Raw genomic sequence first — 21,927 nt, 5'->3', positions numbered from 1 at the left:
CAGATCCATTTTTTCCAAAGGTGAATCCCTGGATGGTGGCGATGTGTGTGATCCTGGTGGTTTTGTTTGGTTCCTTTGGCCTTAGTGCTTATCTCTTCAAAATCAAAGGTAAATTTAGAATCAGGAAATACAGTGTAATTAGCAAGAGATTTTCTTTTTAAAAAAATGAATACAGTAAACGATTTGATACTAGCCAGACGTGATGGGAAACATGTAACTGCACCACCTCCCAGCAGCACAGGGAAGAAAATGCTACTAAGATTCCCCTTTTGTCCAGGGGGGTGGTAACCTGCACCAGCCTCTGGCTCCAGCACAGAGAACGTCTCCACCAGTACCTGCCTGCAGCATTGTAGGATGGAATGAAAGCTCAGTCCACTGTCCGCTGCTCTTTGCCCATTCCCCACCCACCTTTGCAGTGGTGCATATTGTGCCAGCCGAGCCTCCCTCAATCCAATGCACACAGCAAGGATCCAGGTAGCCCATGCATGAAACTAAGGAGGTTTAATTTCCCCCTTACTCTCTTGTGTAGGGGTGTTGTGCAAGATACAATCTTGTCCTAACTGCAGAAGACCATGACATTTCCATTTATGGATAGAGAGAGAGAGGTATGGTATTGGAAGGAGGAGAAAATTAGGCAACGGGGCTGAATCAGAAACCCAGATCAAAGCAGTTATATCTGCATCTTGCTCAGACTTCTGTCTTCTGGGGTCACTTATGTCTGTCTCATTTCCCACAAGACTCTGCAAAGCCTAGGGCTGGCCCTGATATCTATTAGTTAGTTAGTATCTATTATAAGTGGCAGATTAGCCACTGGGCCAACAGGGCTGTGCCCAGGGGCCCTGACCAATTGGGGGGCCCCAGAAAAATGGGCGCCCCCGCACCCTGACCTGCTTTGCCCACTCGCCTGGCCCTCCTGCTGGGGAGTGCGATTGGGGTCTGGGGTTTCCCCCACTCCACCCACCCAGCACTCCTGCCAGGGAGCAGGGGAACCCCTCATGCCCTGACCCTGCTCCTTGGCAGGAGCGTCGGGCAGGTGGAGCAGGGCAAGCCCCCGCACCGCAACCCTGCTCACTGGCGGAAGTGATGGGTGGGAGGGCAGGGCAGGGCAAGCCCCCATTCCCTGACCCCATTTCCCCAGCAGGAGCTCTGGGGGAAGTGGTGAGACTGCAGGAGGAAGGGGTGGGGAGGGGCCCCACTTACTCTGGCCCAGGGCCCCACAAAACTCTAATCTGCCTCTGCCTCTCCCCTGGCGTTTAGGGCAGTGACGAAGCTCTTCCACTCCTGTCTGTTTCTGGCAAGTCTTTCAATGGTTCCCCAGCTGTGCCCCATGTTTTTCAGCTCAGCTTCCACAGCTCTTCGCCATGTTGTTTTCAGGTGACCTCATTTTCTCTTGCCTTCGGGTGTCCATCTAATTGCTATTCTGGTGATGGAATCAGTTTCCATCCGAAGCACATGGCCAGACCATCTCCAATGCCTCCTGGTAATGATGGCACTCATATCTTCTTGGCTGCACTTTGTGAATAGGTCTTGGCTTGAGATTGTTCTGGGCCAAAAGATACGGAGAATTTTTCTGAGGCAGGTTGTATGGAATGAAGACAGTTTGGACACATCATACTTTGTCATTCCCCAGCATTCTGCACTATAAAGTAGTGTTGGAAGTATGCAGCTCTGATAAATTCTGAGTTTGGTTTGGTGTTGTATTTTGATGATTTCCAGACTGTATTCAAGCTCCTGAAGGTGTTCTTGGCTTTACTGATTCTATTCTGGATATCCTTGCTTGTTCCACATCCTAGCTGATGGTGCTGCCCAAGTATGTGAATGTTTCTACATTGATGAGAACATGATCTTCTATCCATACTGGTGATGGTGAGGCAATATTAATGGTCCGGATATCTGTCTTATTGTGGTTGATTTGCTGGCGGAATGTGTTGAGTTGGGTTGTTTTTTCTTGTGTATGGTTTTGACTATGTGATAGGAGAGCGAGATCATCTGCGAAGTCCAGGTCTTCAAGGGATGAGAAGGCTGTCTATCTGATGCCTCTTGGCATGTCTTCTATTGTACGCCGCATTATCCAGTCAATGGCAATGTTGAAGAGGATTGCTGAAATGACACCCCTAACTTACTCCTGTTTTGACTTCAAAACTGAGCTCACTGTGATCAACACTGCATGTAAAGTTGGAATAGAAGCTTTTAATGATGTTGATTATACGGAGAAGAATTCCATATGCCCCTACAATGCGCTATAGGCTGGTCCCGTGAATACAGTCAAAGACCTTCTCAAAGTCTCTGAAGTTTATGTAGAGTTGCCGTTGCCATTCTGAGCATTGTTCTATTATGTTTCGTAGAGTGAGTATCTGTTCTATGCATCCACGCCCTTTCTGAAAACCAGCTTGCTCTTGTAGGTGACCTTGTTTGTCCCTAATGAGTGTGTTTGTTGGTGTCTGCCCTTTGCCACTGATAAGCTGCATCATTTTTTAGATGGTTCCTTGTTCACAACAGGCAGCTGCATCCTCTGCTTGTAATGCCAGATTATCAGTATAGTGTTGTTTGTCCACTCTCACAAGGTGTTTGATCTCCCATTGTGCCTTGCTATATTGCTCATAGTGTTTGTCTTTTAGCTTCTGAGATTTTGTATCTAAAACTTTATTCTTCAGGGCTCATCTAGTTTCTATGGCATTCTATGTGTTGGGTGTAATCCACTCCTTTCTTTTCTTCTGCCTGTAACGTAATCATAGAATCATAGAATATCAGAGTTGGAAGGGACCTCAAGAGGTCATCTAGTCCAACCCCCTGCTCAAAGCAGGACCAATTCCCAGCTAAATCATCCCAGCCAGGGCTTTGTCAAGCCGGGCCTTAAAACCCTCCAAGGAAGGAGACTCCACCACCTCCCTAGGTAACGCATTCCAGTGTTTCACCACCCTCCTAGTGAAATAGTTTTTCCTGATATCCAACCTGGACCTCCCCCACTGCAACTTGAGACCATTGCTCCTTGTTCTGTCATCTGCCACCACTGAGAACAGCCGAGCTCCATCCTCTTTGGAACCCCCCTTCAGGTAGTTGAAGGCTGCTATCAAATCCCCCCTCATTCTCTTCTGGAGACTAAACAATCCCAGTTCCCTCAGCCTCTCCTCATAAGTCATGTGCTCCAGACCCCTAATCATTTTTGTTGCCCTCCGCTGGACTCTTTCCAATTTTTCCACATCCTTCTTGTAGTGTGGGGACCAAAACTGGACACAGTATTCCAGATGAGGCCTCACCAATGTCGAATAAAGGGGAACGATCACGTTCCTCGATCTGCTGGCAATGCCCCTACTTATACAGCCCAAAATGCCGTTAGCCTTCTTGGCAACAAGAGCACACTGTTGACTCATATCCAGCTTCTCGTCCACTGTGACCCCTAGGTCCTTCTCTGCAGAACTGCTACCTAGCCATTCGGTCCCTAGTCTGTAGCAGTGTATAGGATTCTTCCGTCCTAAGTGCAGGACTCTGCACTTGTCCTTGTTGAACCTCATCAGGTTTTTTTCGGCCCAATCCTCTAATTTGTCTAGGTCCCTCTGTATCTGATCCCTACCCTCTAGTGTATCTACCACGCCTCCTAGTTTAGTGTCATCTGCAAACTTGCTGAGAGTGCAGTCCACACCATCCTCCAAATCATTAATAAAGATATTAAACAAAACCGGCCCCAGGACCAACCCTTGGGGCACTCCGCTTGAAACCGGCTGCCAACTAGACATGGAGCCATTGATCACTACCCGTTGAGCCCGACGATCTAGCCAGCTTTCTATCCACCTTACAGTCCATTCATCCAGCCCATACTTCTTTAACTTGGCGGCAAGAATACTGTGGGAGACCGTATCAAAAGCTTTGCTAAAGTCAAGGAATAACACATCCACTGCTTTCCCCTCATCCACAGAGCCAGTTATCTCATCATAGAAGGCAATTAGGTTAGTCAGGCACGACTTCCCCTTCGTGAATCCATGCTGACTGTTCCTGATCACTTTCGTCTCCTCTAAATGTTTCATAATTGATTCCTTGAGGACCTGCTCTATGATTTTTCCAGGGACTGAGGTGAGGCTGACTGGCCTGTAGTTCCCCGGATCCTCCTTCTTCCCTTTTTTAAAGATGGGCACTACATTAGCCTTTTTCCAGTCATCTGGGATCTCCCCCGATCGCCATGAGTTTTCAAAAATAATGGCTAATGGCTCTGCAATCTCACCCGCCAACTCCTTTAGCACCCTCGGATGCAGCGCATCTGGCCCCATGGACTCGTGCACGTCCAGTTTTTCTAAATAGGCCCGAACCACTTCTTTCTTCACAGAGGGCTGGTCACCTTCTCCCCATGCTGTACTGCCCAGTGCAGCAATCTGGGAGCTGACCTTGTGCGTGAAGACAGAGGCAAAAAAATCATTGAGTACATTAGCTTTTTCCACATCCTCGGTCACTAGGTTGCCTCCCTCATTCAGTAAGGGGCCCACACTTTCCTTGATTTTCTTCTTGTTGCTAACATACCTGAAGAAACCCTTCTTGTTACTCTTAACATCTCTTGCTAACTGCAACTCCAAGTGTGATTTGGCCTTCCTGATTTCACTCCTGCATGCCTGAGCAATATTTTTATACTCCTCCCTGGTCATTTGTCCAATCTTCCACTTCTTGTAAGCTTCTTTTTTGCATTTAAGATCAGCAAGGATTTCACTGTTTAGCCAAGCTGGTCGCCTGCCATATTTACTATTCTTTCTACACATCGGGATGGTTTGTTCCTGCAACCTCTTTAAAATAGAGCCAGCTCTCCTGGACCCCTTTGCCCTTCATGTTATTCTCCCAGGGGATCCTGCCCATCTGTTCCCTGAGGGAGTCAAAGTCTGCTTTTCTGAAGTCCAGGGTCCGTATTCTGCTGCTCTCCTTTCTTCCTTGTGTCAGGATCCTGAACTCGACCATCTCATGGTCACTGCCTCCCAGGTTCCCATCCACTTTTGCTTCCCCTACTAATTCTTCCCTGTTTGTGAGTAGCAGGTCAAGAAAAGCTCTGCCCCAGTTGGTTCCTCCAGCACTTGCACCAGGAAATTGTCCCCTACACTTTCCAAAAATTTCCTGGATTGCCTGTGCACCGCTGTATTGCTCTCCCAGCAGATATCAGGGTGATTAAAGTCTCCCATGAGAACCAGGGCCTGCGATCTAGCAACTTCTGCTAGTTGCCAGAAGAAAGCCTCGTCCACCTCATTCCCCTGGTCTGGTGGTCTATAGCAGACTCCAACCACGACATCACCCTTGTTGCTCACACTTCTCAACTTTATCCAGAGACTCTCAGGTTTTTCTGCAGTTTCATACCGGAGCTCTGAGCAGTCATACTCCTCTCTTACATACAACGCAACTCCCCCACCTTTTCTGCCCTGCCTGTCCTTCCTGAACAGTTTATATCCATCCATGACAGTACTCCAGTCATGTGAGTTATCCCACCAAGTCTCTGTTATTCCAATCACATCATAGTTCCCTGACTGTGCCAGGACTTCCAGTTCTCCCTGCTTGTTTCCCAGGCTTCTTGCATTTGTGTATAGGCACTTAAGATAACTCATCGATCGTCCCTCTTTCTCAGCATGAGACAGGAGTCCTCCCCTCTTGCTCTCTCCTGCTTGTGCTTCCTCCCAGGATCCCATTTCCCCACTTACCTCAGGGCTTTGGTCTCCTTCCCCCGGTGAACCTAGTTTAAAGCTCTCCTCACTAGGTTAGCCAGCCTGCTGGCGAAGATGCTCTTCCCTCTCTTCGTTAGGTGGAGCCCGTCTCTGCCTAGCACTCCTTCTTCTTGGAACACCATCCCATGGTTGAAGAATCCAAAGCCTTCTCTCCGACACCACCTGCGTAGCCATTCATTGACTTCCACGATTCGACGGTCTCTACCCCGGCCTTTTCCTTGCACAGGGAGGATGGACGAGAACACCACTTGCGCCTCAAACTCCTTTATCCTTCTTCCCAGAGCCACGTAGTCTGCAGTGATCCGCTCAAGGTCATTCTTGGCAGTATCATTGGTGCCCACGTGGAGAAGCAGGAAGGAGTAGCGATCCGAGGGCTTGATGAGTCTTGGCAGTCTCTCCGTCACATCGTGTATCCTAGCTCCTGGCAAGCAGCAGACCTCTCGGTTTTCCCGGTCGGGGCGGCAGATAGATGACTCAGTCCCCCTGAGGAGGGAGTCCCCGACCACCACCACCCTCCTCCTCGTCTTGGGAGTGGTGGTCGTGGAACCCCCATCCCTAGGACAGTGCATCTTTTGCCTTCCAATCGGTGGAGTCTCCTTCTGCTCCCTTCCCTGAGATGGGTCATCTAGTCCACTCTCCGCATTAGTACCTGTAGAGAGAACATGGAAACGATTGCTCACCTGTATCTCCATTGCTGGTGCATGGACGCTCCTCTTTCTCCTTCTGGAGGTCACATGCTGCCAAACCTCCTCACAATCCTTCTGTCCTTGCTGCGCCTGCTCTGAATCTTGAGAACATTGTGGCCGTAGAAGCCTCTCCTGACGCCTGTCCAGGAAATCTTCATTTTCCCTTATGCAACGCAGAGTCAACACTCGTTTCTCCAGCCCTCGAACCTCCTCTTCCAACATGGAGACCAGCTTGCACTTTGTACAGACAAAGTCGCTTCTGTCCTGTGGAAGAAAGACAAACATGGCACAACCTGTGCAGGTTACAACAGCTGATCGCTCACCTTCCATATCACCGTCCTCTTGAGAGCTTCCTCAACTGTTGCAGGTACTCCTCAGAGAAACCTGCAGATGAAAGCCTCAGTGCGCTCTCCCCACGCGAGCTCCCAGGCAAACTCCCGCTGTTAGCCTCTGCTGTTCGCCGCTCAGCTGGTTCGCTGCTGACTGCCCTTATATACCAGTCAGGCCCACTCAAGGCCCACCTGGAACAAAGCACTCCCAATTCACACTTTTCAAACAAACAAGCAAGCAATCAAGCACATGGTCAAACTGACCAACTGTCCCAGCAGCAGGCACTCAGATACTCACCAACACAGCCCCCCTAATGCAGCACTTAGCGTACCTCCTCTTGGACAGCTCCCAGGCAAACTCCCGCTGTTAGCCTCTGCTGTTCGCTGCTCAGCTGGTTCGCTGCAGGCATCACTGCTCTGTTTATAGATTGTTGTTGCTTTGTCCCAGTTCTTGTTGATCTCCTCATCTGCATTCCACTCCTCTTCATCAAGGTCTGCAAGTGCCTGAAACCTGTTCTTTAACTGAAGAACAAAGTCTTTCTGTATTTCAGGGGACTTTAGCTTGTCAACATCATAACATCTATGTCTATGTTGTTTGGTGGACTCACAAGTCTCAGTATTAGCTTGATGGGGGCTGTTACAAGGTGGTGGTCACTGCCAACATCTGCTCCCCTTGTCACTTTCACTTCTGTCAGTGAACATTGCCATTTGCCATTGATCATTCATCATATGGTCAATCTAGTTCTTATTGCTACCATTTGGAGAGCACCATGTCAGCTTGTGAATTTCACAGTACTGAAATAGGGTTCTGCCGATGACTAGGTCATTCATATTGCAGAAATGTAAAAGCCTCTCTCCATTTTCATTCATGGCGCCACACCCATGTCTTCCCATTGCTCTGTCGTTGTTTGTGTTGTCCTTACCGATCTTGGCATTCAGGTGTCCCATGACGATAGGTGTAATGTAGAATTTGTCCTTTGCTTCTTCATCACTGTCATTTGTCAAAGCATAGCACTGAATCAGGGTGATATTATTATGTTTCCCTTTCAGTCTGGCTCTCATAAGTCTGCTGCTGATGGACTTCCACTCAAGCAGGGACTGCTCCACTCCCTTCTTCAAAAGGATAACAACACCCTCATGGTGTTGTCCATCATCCCGTCCAGAATACAGCAAAGTTTCTCCCGAGGCTGTTGTTACTCTTCCTGATCCCGTCTATCTGCTCTCGCTGACACTCAGGATGTGTAAGCTGTAGCATCTCATCTTTGCTGTGACCTGAGCTAGCTTCCCCATTTCATATATTGTCCGTACATTCCAAAAACCAAGTTTATTTTTGTCTTGGTGTTGAGCATTTCAGTCTTCTTGCCACTGGCTTCCTTTCGGCTTTCGCCACTGGCAGTCATACGGGTCATTGACTCCTGAAGGCCATCACACATGGTAATGGTTGATTTCTCCGCCACTGTTTCCATAACATATTTTGTTTTTTATGGGACAGGATTGTTAGCCCTGTGCCTAACCCCTAATCTGGAGGACCAGGGTGTCTGTTTTTGTCTGGTTCCTCCTCCACAGACCAATCCGGCATAGTTGAACCTGCCAGGAGTAAAAAGCCCCCATCGGCACAGACTCTGGCGATTGTTAGAGCACACAAGCTGTCCCGCCACGACAAGGCAGACACCAGATGCCTGATATCTATACTTAAAATAATTTTTTGCTAATAAAGTGCAGTGCACTCTCATGCTACATTGGTGCTCCCTGTGGAATATCCAATGGGGTAAGTAAATAATCAATGAGGAAAAGACATCGCAGCCATTTGGCAAGTCTCAGTCTTTCTCTTTGCATAAGTCAAATTCTGTACACAGTTGTATCCTCGTAGCAGGGTGGTGGTGGTGGTGTTTTTCTGTTCTTTTGGAAGATTTACTATTCAATTTAACATTTTTAAAAGCAGGGTCAGCCTAAATGTGAGAAGCGCTGGGAGCTAGGGGGAGAAGCGGAGCCGCAGCATGCTCAGGGGAGGAGGCAGAGCGGAGGCGGAAGTGAGCTGGGGTGGAGAACTGCCAATGGGTGCAGAACACCCACCAATTTTTCCCCATGAGTGCTTCAGCCCCGGAGCACCCACGGAGTTGGCGCCTATGCAAGACACCACCAGCCTTAACTTTGTGTTAAGGAGTTTTTGGCACTGAATTTTAGTACTGACACAGACCAATGTTATAGACAAGAGAAGGGGAAAGCATAAAGTCTTAGTAATTCTAAAACATTCAGGGGAAACTTAGGCTTGGTCTACACTAAACCCCCAAATCGAACTAAGGTACGCAACTTCAGCTACGTGAATAACGTAGCTGAAGTTCGAAGTACCTTAGTTCGAACTTACCTTGGTCCACACGCGGCAGGCAGGCTCCCCCATCGACTCCGCGGTACTCCTCTCGTCTAGCTGGAGTACCGCAGTCGACGGCGAGCACTTCCTGGTTCGACTTATCGCCTCCAGACAAGACGCGATAAGTCGAACCCAGAACTTCGATTGCCAGCCGCCGAATTAGCGGCTGGGTGTAGACATACCCTTAGAGACTCTTCGTGTGACATGCTGGAGTGTGTGCAGTGGCTCTGAAGCTTGACCCATAGCACACAGCCTATGTAGGCACTGAGTGGTACAGAGGGCTTTGCATTAGGCCTGCACAGCATAGGTGAATTTCAGCCGTCATGTGTATAATCCTTTACAAGTAGGATTTCCAAAGATGCCTAAGTGATGTTGGGGGTCATTGGGACTTCTGCCCCTTAGTCACTTCAGTAATTTTGGAAATCCCATCCTGAGTGTATATCCCTGGAAAGATAAACTCCTCAACTAATCATTGATCCATTTTTGTTTCTTTTTTAGAGAAACAAGCAGTGGAACTTCATAAGTGTCATTCTCCCTCTACCTATATGTAAAACCTTTTGTACAAATGTGTATCCTTGAATGTATATCCCTGGAAAAAGAAGCTCCTCTATTAATAATTGGTCCATTTTTATTTTATTTTTAGAGAAACAAGCAGTGGAACTTCGTAAGTGTCATTCTCCCTTTACCTACATGTAAAACCTTTTGTACAAAGGTGTATCCTTATAAAGGTGCTTTGTTCATGTAGGGGGTTTGTTTTGCTTTGTCATGTTTATAATATAACTTTAAAAAATAATAGAGGTCTTGGGCTAAGTATGAGAATTCTAACACCAAAAGGTAATTTGAAATAATATTCTGAGGAATAAAAAAATACAGTGACTTTGAATGGAAATGATGGCTCAGCCTTAACTTTAATTCTGAAAATGTAATGAAATAAAATGGAGTAACAGAATTAATATAATCTTTTGGTAAAGATATGAAGATTTGTGAATGATATAGTTATATGATTATTAATAAAAAAATAGAAAATGCTCAATTGTTAACATAAGAAACCTTCTTTCCCCATATTCTTGTACATTTTTTAGAATAACCACCCTTCCCACTGAAGTCAATAGAAGATATGTCATTGATTTCAATAGTAGGAGCAGGCCTTAAATATAGGGTTTTTTTTACATGTTTGATGTTTGCAGTATAAATGTAGTCTGTTTGCTGGTAAAGTCTGATTATAACTTTGCAGGAATAATTCTCCAGGCAATGGCAATTTTTATAATATGAAGCAATCAGACAGTAATGCTCATGTTGTGTAGTTGTGATTTTTTTCTCTTTTATTGTACATTTATAGTAGAATTTGTAACTCCCGATTTCCTGTGTGTGTCAATTTGTATAATGTTGAATCCTGTACATAGATCATGTGTTCAAATCACTTCTCATCTTTGCTTATCTGGTTGATTTTAGGGTGGAGAAGATTTGTGGTACCTATAGAAGAAGATAATTAAAGTTCATATTTTGTCAATGTTCAGATCTCACCTCCTATGTGCAAATGTGGCCCCTTTTCCTTCACTGAAGGAGTGTGTTAGAGCCTGATAGTTCAGGGCAATCCTCACCAGCATCCTGCATTTTAAAGGATATAATAAGGTTGTAACTCTTCTGCCAGATGGTGTTGGCAGCATCAAGAGTTAGGTTCAATATTTAGGGGTTCCTCTTAAAAATACAACATAGAACCGGGTTGAGCCTCTACCCAGTAAACTGGAAAAACTAAACACCACCCCTTGAGGCCTTCTAGAGGTAGTATTTCCCACTCTCAAGCCCTCAGTCTGTGTCTTAGAGCCCAGGCTCCAGCCCGAGCCCAGAAGTCTACACAGCAATGAAACAGCCCTGCAGCCTGTAGTGTGGGGCCCAAAACTGGACACAGTACTCCAGATGAGGCCTCACCAATGCCGAATAGAGGGGAATGATCACGTCCCTCGATCTGCTGGCAATGCTCCTACTTATACAGCCCAAAATGCTGTTAACCTTCTTGGCAACAAGGGCACACAGTTGACTCATATCCAGCTTCTTGTCCTCTGTAACCCCTAGGTCCTTCTCTGCAGAACTGCTGCCTAGCCACTCGGTCCCTAGTGTGTAGCAGTGCATGGGATTCTTCTGTCCTAAGTGCAGGACTCTGCACTTGTCCTTGTTGAACCCCATCAGATTTCTTTTGGCCCAATCCTCTAATTTGTCTAGGTCCCACTGTATCCTATCCCTACCCTCCAGTGTATCTACCACTCCTCCCAGTTTAGTGTCATCTGCAGACTTGTGGAGGGTGCAATCCATCCCATCTTCCAGATCATTAATGAAGATATTGAACAAAATCAGCCCCAGGACCGACCCTTGGGGCACTCCGCTTAATACTGGCTGCCAACTAGACATGGAGCCGTTGAACCCGACAATCTAGCCAGTTTTCTATCCACCTTATAGTCCATTCATCCAGCCCATACTTCTTTAACTTGCTGACAAGAATACTGTGGGCGACCGTATCAAAAGCTTTGTTAAAGTCAAGGAATAACATGTACACTGCTTTCCCCTCATCCACAGAGCCAGTTATCTCATCATAGAAGGCAATTAGGTTAGTCAGGCATGACTTGCCCTTGGTGAATCCATGCTGACTGTTCCTGATCACTTTCCTCTCCTCTAAGTGCTTCAAAATTGATTCCTTGAGGACCTGCTCCATGATTTTTCCAGGGACTGAGGTGAGGCTGACTGGCCTGTAGTTCCCCGGATCCTCCTTCTTCCCTTTTTTAAAGATGGGCACTATATTAGCCTTTTTCCAGTCATCCAGGACCTCCCCCAATCGCCATGAGTTTTCAAAGATAATGGCCAATGGCTCTGCAATCACATCCGCCAACTCCTTTAGCACCCTCGGATGCAGTGCATCTGGCCCCATGGACTTGTGCTTGTCCAGCTTTTCTAAATGGTCCCGAACCACTTCTTTCTCCAGAGAGGGCTGGTCACCTCTTCCCCATACTGTGCTGCCCAGTGCTGACTTTGTTCATGAAGACAGAGGCAAAAAAAGCATTGAGTACATTAGCTTTTTCCACATCCTCGGTCACTAGGTTGCCTCGTCCATTCAGTAAGGAGCCCACACTTTCCTTGACCTTCTTGTTGCTAACATACCTGTAGAAACCCTTCTTGTTACTCTTAACATCCCTTGCTAGCTGCAACTCCAAGTGTGATTTGGCCTTCCTGATTTCACTCCTGCATGCCTGAGCAATATTTTTATACTCCTCCCTGGTCATTTGTCCAAGCTTCCACTTCTTGTAAGCTTCTTTTTTGTGTTTAAGATCAGCAAGGATTTCACTGTTAAGCCAAACTGGTCACCTGACATATATACTATTCTTTCTACACATTGGCATGGTTTGTTCCTGCAACCTCAATAAGGATTCTTTAACATACAGCCAGCTCTCCTGGACTCCTTTCCCTCTCATGTTATTCTCCCAGGGGTTCCTGCCCATCAGATCCCTGAGGGAGTCAAAGTCTGCTTTTCTGAAGTCCAGGGTCCATATTTTGCTGCTCTCCTTTCTTCCTTGTGTCAGCATCCTGAAATTGACCATCTCATGGTCACTGCCTCCCAGGTTCCCATCCACTTTTGCTTCCCCTACTAATTGTTCCCTGTTTGTGAGTAGTAGGTCAAGAAGAGCTCTGCTCCTAGTTGGTTCCTCCAGCACTTGCACCAGGAAATTGTCCCCTACACTTTCCAAAAACTTCCTGGATTGTCTGTGTACAGCTGTATTGCTCTCCCAGCAGATACCGGGGTGATTGAAGTTCCCCATGAGAACCAGGGCCTGTGATCTAGTAACTTCTATTAGTTGCCTGATCCCCCTGGTCTGGTGGTCTATAGCAGACTCCCACCATGACATCACCCTTGTTGTTCACACTTCTAAACTTAATCCAGAACTCTCAGGTTTTTCTGCAGTTTCATACTGGACCTCTGAGCAGTCATACTCCTCTCTTACATACAATGCAACTCCCCCACCTTTTCTGCCCTGCCTGTCCTTCCTGAACAGTTTATATCCATCCATGACAGTACTCCAGTCATGTGAGTTATCCCACCAAGTCTCTGTTATTCCAATCACATCATAATTCCTTGATTGTGCCAGGACTTCCAGATCTCTCTGCTTGTTTCCCAGGCTTCTTGCATTTGTGTATAGGCACTTAAGATAACTTGCTGATTGTCCCGCTTTCTCAGTCTGAGACAGGAGTCCTCCCCTCTTGCGCTCTCCTGCTCATGCTTCCTCCTGGTATCCCATTTCCTCACTTACCTCAGGGCTTTGGTCTCCTTCCCCCGGTGAACCTAGTTTAAAGCCCTCCTCGCTAGGTTAGCCAGCCTGCTTGCGAAGATGCTCTTCCCTCTCTTCGTTAGGTGGAGCCTGTCTCTGCCTAGCACTCCTTCTTCTTGGAACACCATCCCATAGTCAAAGAATCCAAAGCATTCTCTCTGACACCACCTGCGTAGCCATTTGTTGACTTCCACAATTCGACGGTCTCTACCTGGGCCTTTTCCTTCCACAGGGAGGATGGACAAGAAGATCACTTGCGCCTCAAACTCCTTTATCCTTCTTCCCAGAGCCACGTAGTCTGCAGTGATCTGCTCAAGGTTATTCTTGGCAGTATCATTGGTGCCCACGTGAAGAAGCAGGAAGGGGTAGCGATCTGAGGGCTTGATGAGTCTCGGCAGTCTCTCTGTTACATTGTGAATCCTATCTCCTGGCATGCAGCACACTTCTCGGTTTTCCCGGTCAGGACAGCAGATAGATGACTCAGTCCCCCTGAGGAGGGAGTCCCCGACCACCACCACCTGCCTCCTTCTCTTGGGAGTGTCAGTCGTGGAGCCCCCATCCCTAGGACATCTCATTCCTTCCAATCGGTGGAGTCTCCTTCTGCTCCCTTCCCTCGGATGTATCCTCTAGTCCACTCTCCGCATTAGTGCCTGTGGAGAGAACATGAAAATGGTTGCTCACTTGTATCTGCTGTGACAAAGTTCCTCCTCTACCTTGGTGGGTCCTGTGCTTATTGGCAGATTTGCTCGCTTCAGATTCACCCTGTGGGTCAGAAAACAGGCCAGAGACCTTCCCCTCTGGTAGAAGCTATAGTCCAGGTCAATTCCTCCTGTGTTTGATCAGGAGTTGGGAGGTATGGGGGGAACCCGGGCCCACCCTCTACTCCGGGTTCCAGCCCAGGGCCCTGTGGACTGCATCTGTTTACAGTGCCTCCTGGTACAGTTGCACAAAACCTACAACTCCCTGGGCTACTTCCCCATGGCCTCCTCCCAACACCTTCTTTGTCCTCACCACCGGACCTTCCTCCTGATGTCTGATAACGCTTGTACTTCTCAATCCTCCAGCAGTACACTTACTCACTCTCAGCTTCTTGCACACCTCTTGCTCCCAGTTCCTCACACACACTTCCTCTCCTCTGGCTCCCCCTGGCTTGACTGGAGTGAGCCCTGTTATAGCATCAGAGGGGCCTTAATTAGAGTTGGGTGCTTAATTGCCTCACCTGACTCTTAGCAGGTTAATTAGAGTCAGGTGGTCTATTAGCCTGGAGCAGCCCCTGCTCTGGTCACTCAGGGAACAGAAAACTACTTATCCAGTACCCAGTATATCTTCCTTCTGCTACTCTGCTGTTCCCAACTGGTCTGGGTCTATCACACTGCATTGCTGGTACATGGATGCTCCTCTTTCTTCTTCTTTTCTTCACCGTCCTTCTGTCCCCTCTATGCAGCCTGCTTTGATTCCTCAGAATGTTATGCCCTTAGAAGCATATCCTGACGTCTGTCCAGGAAATCTTCATTTTCTCTTATGCAATGCAGGGTTGATACTTGTTTCTCCAGACCTTGAACCTTCTCTTCCAATATGGAGACCAGCTTGCACTTTGTACAGACAAAGTGGCTTCAGTCCTGTGGAAGAAAGACAAACATGGCACATCCTGTGCAGGCCACAACAGCTGATAGCTCACCATCCATATAACCTTCCTTCTAGGAACTTCCTCAGCTGTTTCAGTAGCTACTCAGAGAAGCCTGCAAGATGAAAGCCTCAGTGGGCTCTCCCCCAGGCGAACTCCCAGTCAAATTCCCTCTGTTAGCCTCTCCACTCTTCACCACTCAGCTGATTCACAACTGGCTGCCTTTTCATAACAGTCAGGCCCACCTGGAACAAAGCACTCCCAATTGTTCCTTTGTACCCCAGCAGGGGGGCATACCCCACTTTTTTGGCAAAACTGGGCATTTGTCCCGTTTGCTCTTGGCAACTGACAAATGCCCAGTTTTGCCAAAAAAAATCAGGATGGCCGGGACAGGGCTTAAAAAGGGGACTGTCCCAGTCAAAAAAGGACAAATGGTCACCTTACCTAAGAGGCAATACTACCCCACTCACAAGCACTGAGTCTGTGTGTGTAAGCAGAGTCAGGATGAGCTCTACCCTGACATCTGGTGGTGAATTATGGCAAGTGTGGAAAAGAACTCCAGGGGCTGATCTTGTTTGCATAGGCACACCCACTCGCCTGGCATGAAACAACAGCAACTCAAAGTGGTTACTTTGGCTGGTGTGGGATCCCCAGTTTTCTCTGTTATTGGGGCAGGAAGAATAAAGTTTTGTTACCCTGATTCTGTGAATCAAGGCCAGTGGAACTGTTGTATGACAGAAGAACTGAGTGAGTCCTTCACCATTACCTAAGTAGCACTTGCTTGACAAGAGGCATGGGTTACAAAACCCAGTGAATAGAGAGAGGACAGGGAGAGGTAGTTGTATCTGATGGTATGGGCCCTCTCTGAGGGTTTAAAACACCAATTGTACTACCTCCTCTCTCCACTGTTGAATGTCAGAGCTAACTTTGATTCCATTAGGAGTCTAGTTACAGATTGCTGAGCTGAATTCACTTTGGGCCAATGGTGCACTAGCACTGGGGCTCCCCTACTATGAGCTGAAATCATAAAAGAGTTAAAATCACAAAAGAGCTAAAGTTATTAAGAGCTGAGATCACTGAGGCTGTGTTAACTAGTGGGGGAGCCTGAAGCTATATTGCTAAGCGGCTGGCAGAGCAGCTAGCAGAGTGGAGCCTCTTGGGGATGGTTGGAGCAGAGCTGAGTGACTCACAGGTTGGTGAGCAGAGCGGAGCGGCTGGAGGAGCAGCTAGCAGAGCGGAGCCTTGTGGGAGCGGCCCAAGGGACGTCTGAAGTGAAGCAGAGCTGAGCGGCTCACAGGTCGGTGAGCAGAGCAGAGCAGCTGCCAGAGCAGTTCGTGGGACGGCAGGAGCGGCTCACGGGACAGCTGGTGGAGTAGAGTGGCTTGTGGTGAAAGCTGCGGCGGAACCCCGTCGGCCTTGGATCACGTAAGGTGCCCCTTAACACCCTGCGTGCCCCCCCCCGAACTCTGGGGCATCACTGACCAGGGACAGAGACTTTGGGGGGTTGTTGGACTTTTGGGACTTTGGTGATCCTTGGGTTGCTGGACCCAAGAGACTTTGGAGTTGTTGGACTTTTGGGACTTTGGTGATTCGTGGGTTGCTGGTTTCAAGAACCAATGGGAAAGGACACAGCCCAATTTGCTGGGGTGGGTTTTTTGGCTCATGGTTTGTGTGTTTGTGTTAGGAATCCTGTTTGTGGTGTTTTTCCAATTTAATGCTGATGTCGTTTACCTCATGTTATTAAACATTTTCTGTTACACTCAGACTCCGTGCTTGCGAGAGGGGAAGTATTGCCTCTTAGAGGTGCCCAGGGGGTGGTATGTAATTGTCCCAGGTCACTGGGTGGGGGCTCGAGCCGGTTTTGCATTGCGTTATTGAAACGGATCCCCTAGATTCAGAACCCGGCCCTTGTTGCTGCTAACTTAGATGGGCAGAAGGGTTACATGTGTAACAAAAGAAAACTTTTATTAAATGGGAAAGGGAACCCAGCATTAATTTGTGAAAACACCACAAGCACGATTCAAAAGCATGTGACCATAAGCAAACACCCACCCCACGCTATGTTCAGTAGTGTCCTTTGCCTCTATTTTCCACCTTGGGGTGCGAAAGTCTGACAAACAAATGTCTCTGTAACATGCCACTCCCCTTTCCATGCACTGCAGCCCACTCACCATTGGTTATCTTTGGTCAGCAAAGACCCAGAATTCAGAGGTGCATTCATGTGGGTTCACCTCCCAGCTCTGAAAGGGGAGGAGGAGGGCATTGAGCAATGTCTCCACTGTTGCTGCATGCCTCTGCAACTGGCTCATTGCTGCTGCTGTACAGTAACTCCTCACTTAAAGTTGTCATTGTTATGTTGCTGATCAATTAGAGAACATGCTCATTTAAAGTTGCACAATGCTCCCTTATAACATTGTTTGGCAGCCACCTGCTTTGTCCAATGCTTGCAGAAAGAGCAGCCAGTTGGAGCTAATGGTGGGGCCTTGGAACCAGGGTGGATCGGCAGCCCCCCTATCAGCTCCCCGATCCCCTAAGTTCCCTGTGCGGCAGCTGCCCAGCAGGCTATCAATTGCCAGCAGTTCAGGTGTCCCTCCCCCCACTGCCCTGTGCTGCTCCTGCCCTCTGCCTTGGAGCTGCTCCTGGGAGCCTCCTTCTTGCTGTGCGGGGGAGGGGGGGGGAAGAGGGGTGCTAATGTCAGGGTGTCCCCCTCCCCATTGCTCCTTTACCCCATTGGGCTATCTCCACAGAGCAGGGGGGACACACAACAGGGCTCAGGCCTGAGGGAGCTTGCTGGCAGCAGCTGCTGTCTCAACTTGCTGATCTACTTAAAAAGGCAGTGTACTTAGAGTGGGGTCAGCATACTTAAAGGGGCAATGGGCATCTCTCTCTCTCACACACACAGAGGGTGTGTGTCTCTGTCTGCCATGATGTTTCCCCTCTCTCCATTCGTGCTGCCTTGTAGAGTGTGAGGCTACATTAACAACAATGTGTTAAGCCTTGAGGGCTCAGCTACTGCTAGTAGTTTAGCAGTAAGGCATTCCCTGGGAAATATCCCACCCTCTTCCACCCTTTGACTTCACCACCTCAACCAAGCTTCACAATCATCATTGCTGTGTACAGTATTAAATTGTTTAAAACTTATACTTTTCCTTGGAACCTAACCCCCCCATTTACCTTAATTCTTATGGGGAAATTGGATTCGCTTAACATCATTTCGCTTAAAGTAGCATTTTTCAGGAACATAACTACAGCATTAAGCAAGGAGTTACTGTACTCTGCCTTTGTTCACTGTGCTTTCTCTGCTGCTGCTTGGTGCTCACTGCCGCTTTTGCGATGCGATGCGATGCTCTGAGGTTCCATCACTTAACCCAGCTCCTAGTGATTTCACTGTGTAGCAGGAAATATCACTGCTAGTGCAGCCTCTGTGTTGTCTTTTACTGCAATACTGTCTCCACCCCAGGTCTAAGGGTTAGCCCCTAGGGCAGCTTATTAGTGCTTCATCTTTGATAATCCCTGAATAGAAATAATGAACTAGATTCAGCTGAGAGCCAACTTTTGTTTTGCACACTGGTAGGGGAAAGATTAAATGGTGTGTAGGACTCTTTATGCTATGCTATGCTATGCTATGCTATGCTATGCTATGCTATGCTATGCAGTCCAGACCTCCTCTCCGCTCCTGTCTCTCCTGTCCCTGGGTTTTGACCTCTGCTTAGCAAGGGAGGTTCAATTTAGGGTGACCTTCCTGTCAATCAGGGCATGCTAAGTACAGCTCTGCTGCCCTTTCCTCACTCAATGAGGATAACAACATTTCATTACCCCTGCATTCAATAACTAAAGTGAATGGTAACCCAAATGGAGACAAAATCATCCCTTTGCTAAAGCAGCTCCATGGCCTGAGCTGGTCCTGAAGTCTTCCCCCACCCACCCCCAGTTTGTGACTGGATGTCAGGGGAGGGTTTGTTCAGACCCTGCTCACATGGTGAAGCATATTTTGTGGCTGTGTCCCACTAAAATGCAATGAATCCAGACGTTATTGCACCAGCTAATCCTGTTTCTCCTCTGCCTGTGCACTGCACCTCCTCCAGTGCTTCCTGAGAGCAGCTCCCATCCCATCTGCAGAGTGAAGTGTAGAGTGCACCTCCCTTGACACTATACAAATACTAAGGCCTTCTCTGCCTCTGTTCCTATTGCTGGTACCTCTTCCTGAATCATCTTCAACTCTCACTGCCTGGGAAAGTGGCTTTGGGGAATGAGCCCTGGCCTGTGAGAAGGGGCAGACTGAGCGATGTCTAGTACCAAGATACCACAGTGAGGGGAGCAGGACAACCTCAGAGATTAGAGAGAGGAAAAATAGAGCATTGGGGCATAATACAGAAATAGCACTGAAGTCTCTGCCCCTAGAGGTGAAAGGGCACATGATGGGTGGGTGAGCATGGGAATAGGAAAGGATGAGCAGGTGAGTGGGGAATGGAACTGCTTGTCTGCAGTTAAAGCAGCAGGTGTATCTTTAAAAGGCAGCTCCCTTCCTTAACTGATTCTGCAGTGGCCCCTAATGCAGCTAGCCAAGGGAGCAGCCCCCAGACACAGGGCTGCAGGCTCAAGCTGTAACCCAGCAGCCCAAGATTCTGCTCTCTGTTTCATTGGTGTCTGGCTTCACAGATGACTTCCTCCCTCCCCCCGCAAAAAATCTGAGTAGTATGGTGCCCTTTGGGGAATGAGGATGGGGAGACGCTGGGAGAGGGAAGCAAAAACTCAAGAGAAAAAAGAAATAGGAACAAAAAGTGAATTAAAAGGGGAATAAACAGAACGGGGTGGGAGAAATGGATAGGAAAAGTGGTAGGAAGGTGAAGCTGTACCCAGCTGTGATGCAAGAAGAGGGAGAGATATGGGTGGGAGAAAGAGACATAACAAAAAATGATAAAGTTGATGAAGCAAAGCCTTAGATTCTGTTCCCAGGCTGGTTGAAGCAGCAGAGGGGAAGGCCATACACAGCCTTCTGTGTGTCCCCTTCCTCCCCCTCCTCCTCCTCCCTCCCCCCACTCCCATTGCCCTACTGATGTAACCTTCACCTTGATCTCCTTTCCATCACATCCAATATGGTTCCCTGTCACTGGTCTTTATCCTTCTCCCCTCCAGGATAACTCCCTTGGTCTGCCTCTTTCCCGTGGTACTCTTGGCCTTGCCTTGCTCTCCTTGACAGCTGTTGGTAGTGGACTCTGCTTGTTCTCTGGTGGAGTGGGGGTACAAGAGGGGAGCTTGTCTTTCCCCGTAGTGACTAATGATGTGTTTCCTACATGGACTCTGGAGGAATCAGTGATGCTGCTCCTTCCCCTGCCCCCTACAAAGGACCCAAGAGTTCATTTAATGATCCCTGCTCTGTTTGGAGAAAAGATCAATCTGACCCAAAAGCACCAGAGCACTGAGCACAGACAGGAGCAGTCCTGGATCCATTACAGACAGCAGGGGAGCTCCTGTGATCAGTGCTCTGATCATGTTCCCTTTCTCCTCTCTCCACCCACCATAATCTCAGCTTTTCTCTCAAGTCAACATTTTAACCTCCCTAAATTCACCACTACCCTCGTCTGTCTTCCAGCAGCCACTGAATCACCATAATCTCATAGCTAGTATAGACAGACACACACCATTTTTTCCCCTCACCACTCCTGTTAAATCCCCAAATATAGGGAAATACATTGTTCACCATCTTTTCTGCACAGACAAGCTGTGGACCATTATTTACACATTTCTGCTGGGTTCTCTGGATTATGGAAACTGTGCCTGCTGCTAAACAATCCAGTCTGGGGCACATGAAACCTTGGTACCCAGAATCCCATTGTTTTATAGATTCATAGATTCTAGGACTGGAAGGGACCTCGAGAGGTCATCGAGTCCAGTCCCCTGCCTGCATGGCAGGACCAAATACTGTCTAGACCATCCCTGATAGACATTTATCTAACCTACTCTTAAATATCTCCAGAGATGGAGATTCCACAACCTCCCTAGGCAATTTATTCCAGTGTTTAACCACCCTGACAGTTAGGAACTTTTTCCTAATGTCCAACCTAGACCTCCCTTGCTGCAGTTTAAACCCATTGCTTCTTGTTCTATCCTTAGAGGCTAAGGTGAACAAGTTTTCTCCCTCCTCCTTATGACACCCTTTTAAATACCTGAAAACTGCTATCATGTCCCCTCTCGGTCTTCTCTTTTCCAAACTAATTCCAAACCCAATTCTTTCAGCCTTCCTTCATAGGTCATGTTCTCAAGACCTTTAATCATTCTTGTTGCTCTTCTCTGGACCCTTTCCAATTTCTCCACATCTTTTTTAAAATGCAGTGCCCAGAACTGGACACAATACTCCAGCTGAGGCCTAACCAGAGCAGAGTAGAGCAGAAGAATGACTTCTCGTGTCTTGCTCACAACTAACCTGTTAATACATCCCAGAATCATGTTTGCTTTTTTTGCAACAGCATCACACTGTTGACTCATATTTAGCTTGTGGTCCACTATAACCCTTAGATCCCTTTCTGCCGTACTTCTTCCTAGACAGTCTCTTCCCATTCTGTATGTGTGAAACTGATTTTTTCTTCCTAAGTGGAGCACTTTGCATTTGTCTTTGTTAAACTTCATCCTGTTTAACTCAGACAATTTCTCCAATTTGTCCAGATCATTTTGAATTATGACCCTGTCCTCCAAAGCAGTTGTAATCCCTCCCAGTTTGGTATCACCCCTAGGGAGGTGGTGGAGTCTCCTTCCTTGGAGGTTTTTACGGCCCAGCTTGACAAAGCCCTGGCTGGGATGATTTAGTTGGGAATTGGTCCTGCTTTGAGCAGGGGGTTGGACTAGATGACCTCTTGAGGTCCCTTCCAACCCTGATATTCTATGATTCTATGATCATCCGCAAACTTAATACGCGTACTTTC

At 47.8% G+C, this 21,927-nt stretch overlaps 1 protein-coding gene across 12 annotated transcripts in view; it reads left to right on the top strand.

The window, feature by feature from the left end:
- LOC101939237 (butyrophilin subfamily 1 member A1-like) overlaps window positions 1-15,308 on the top strand; it is a 57,205-nt gene extending 41,897 nt beyond the window's left edge. For 11 of the 12 annotated variants that reach the window (XM_065562636.1, XM_065562634.1, XM_065562633.1 and 8 more), the window contains 3 exons: window positions 4-108; window positions 9,714-9,734; window positions 10,523-15,308. In XM_065562636.1, the coding sequence (XP_065418708.1) occupies window positions 4-108; window positions 9,714-9,734; window positions 10,523-10,563 (167 nt within the window). In that variant the 3' untranslated portion in view covers window positions 10,564-15,308. Of the gene's footprint in view, window positions 1-3; window positions 109-9,568; window positions 9,692-9,713; window positions 9,735-10,522 lie in introns of those variants that run through there. The other variant, XM_065562638.1, reaches the window with a different exon arrangement.
- Window positions 15,309-21,927: the final 6,619 nt, after the last annotated feature.

The sequence above is a fragment of the Chrysemys picta genome, chromosome 12 (genome assembly GCF_011386835.1).
Source record: "Chrysemys picta bellii isolate R12L10 chromosome 12, ASM1138683v2, whole genome shotgun sequence".
In the NCBI taxonomy this organism is placed as follows: domain Eukaryota; kingdom Metazoa; phylum Chordata; order Testudines; family Emydidae; genus Chrysemys; species Chrysemys picta.
Note: the sequence above shows the minus strand (reverse complement) of the source record. Positions and strands in the feature narration are given on the sequence as shown.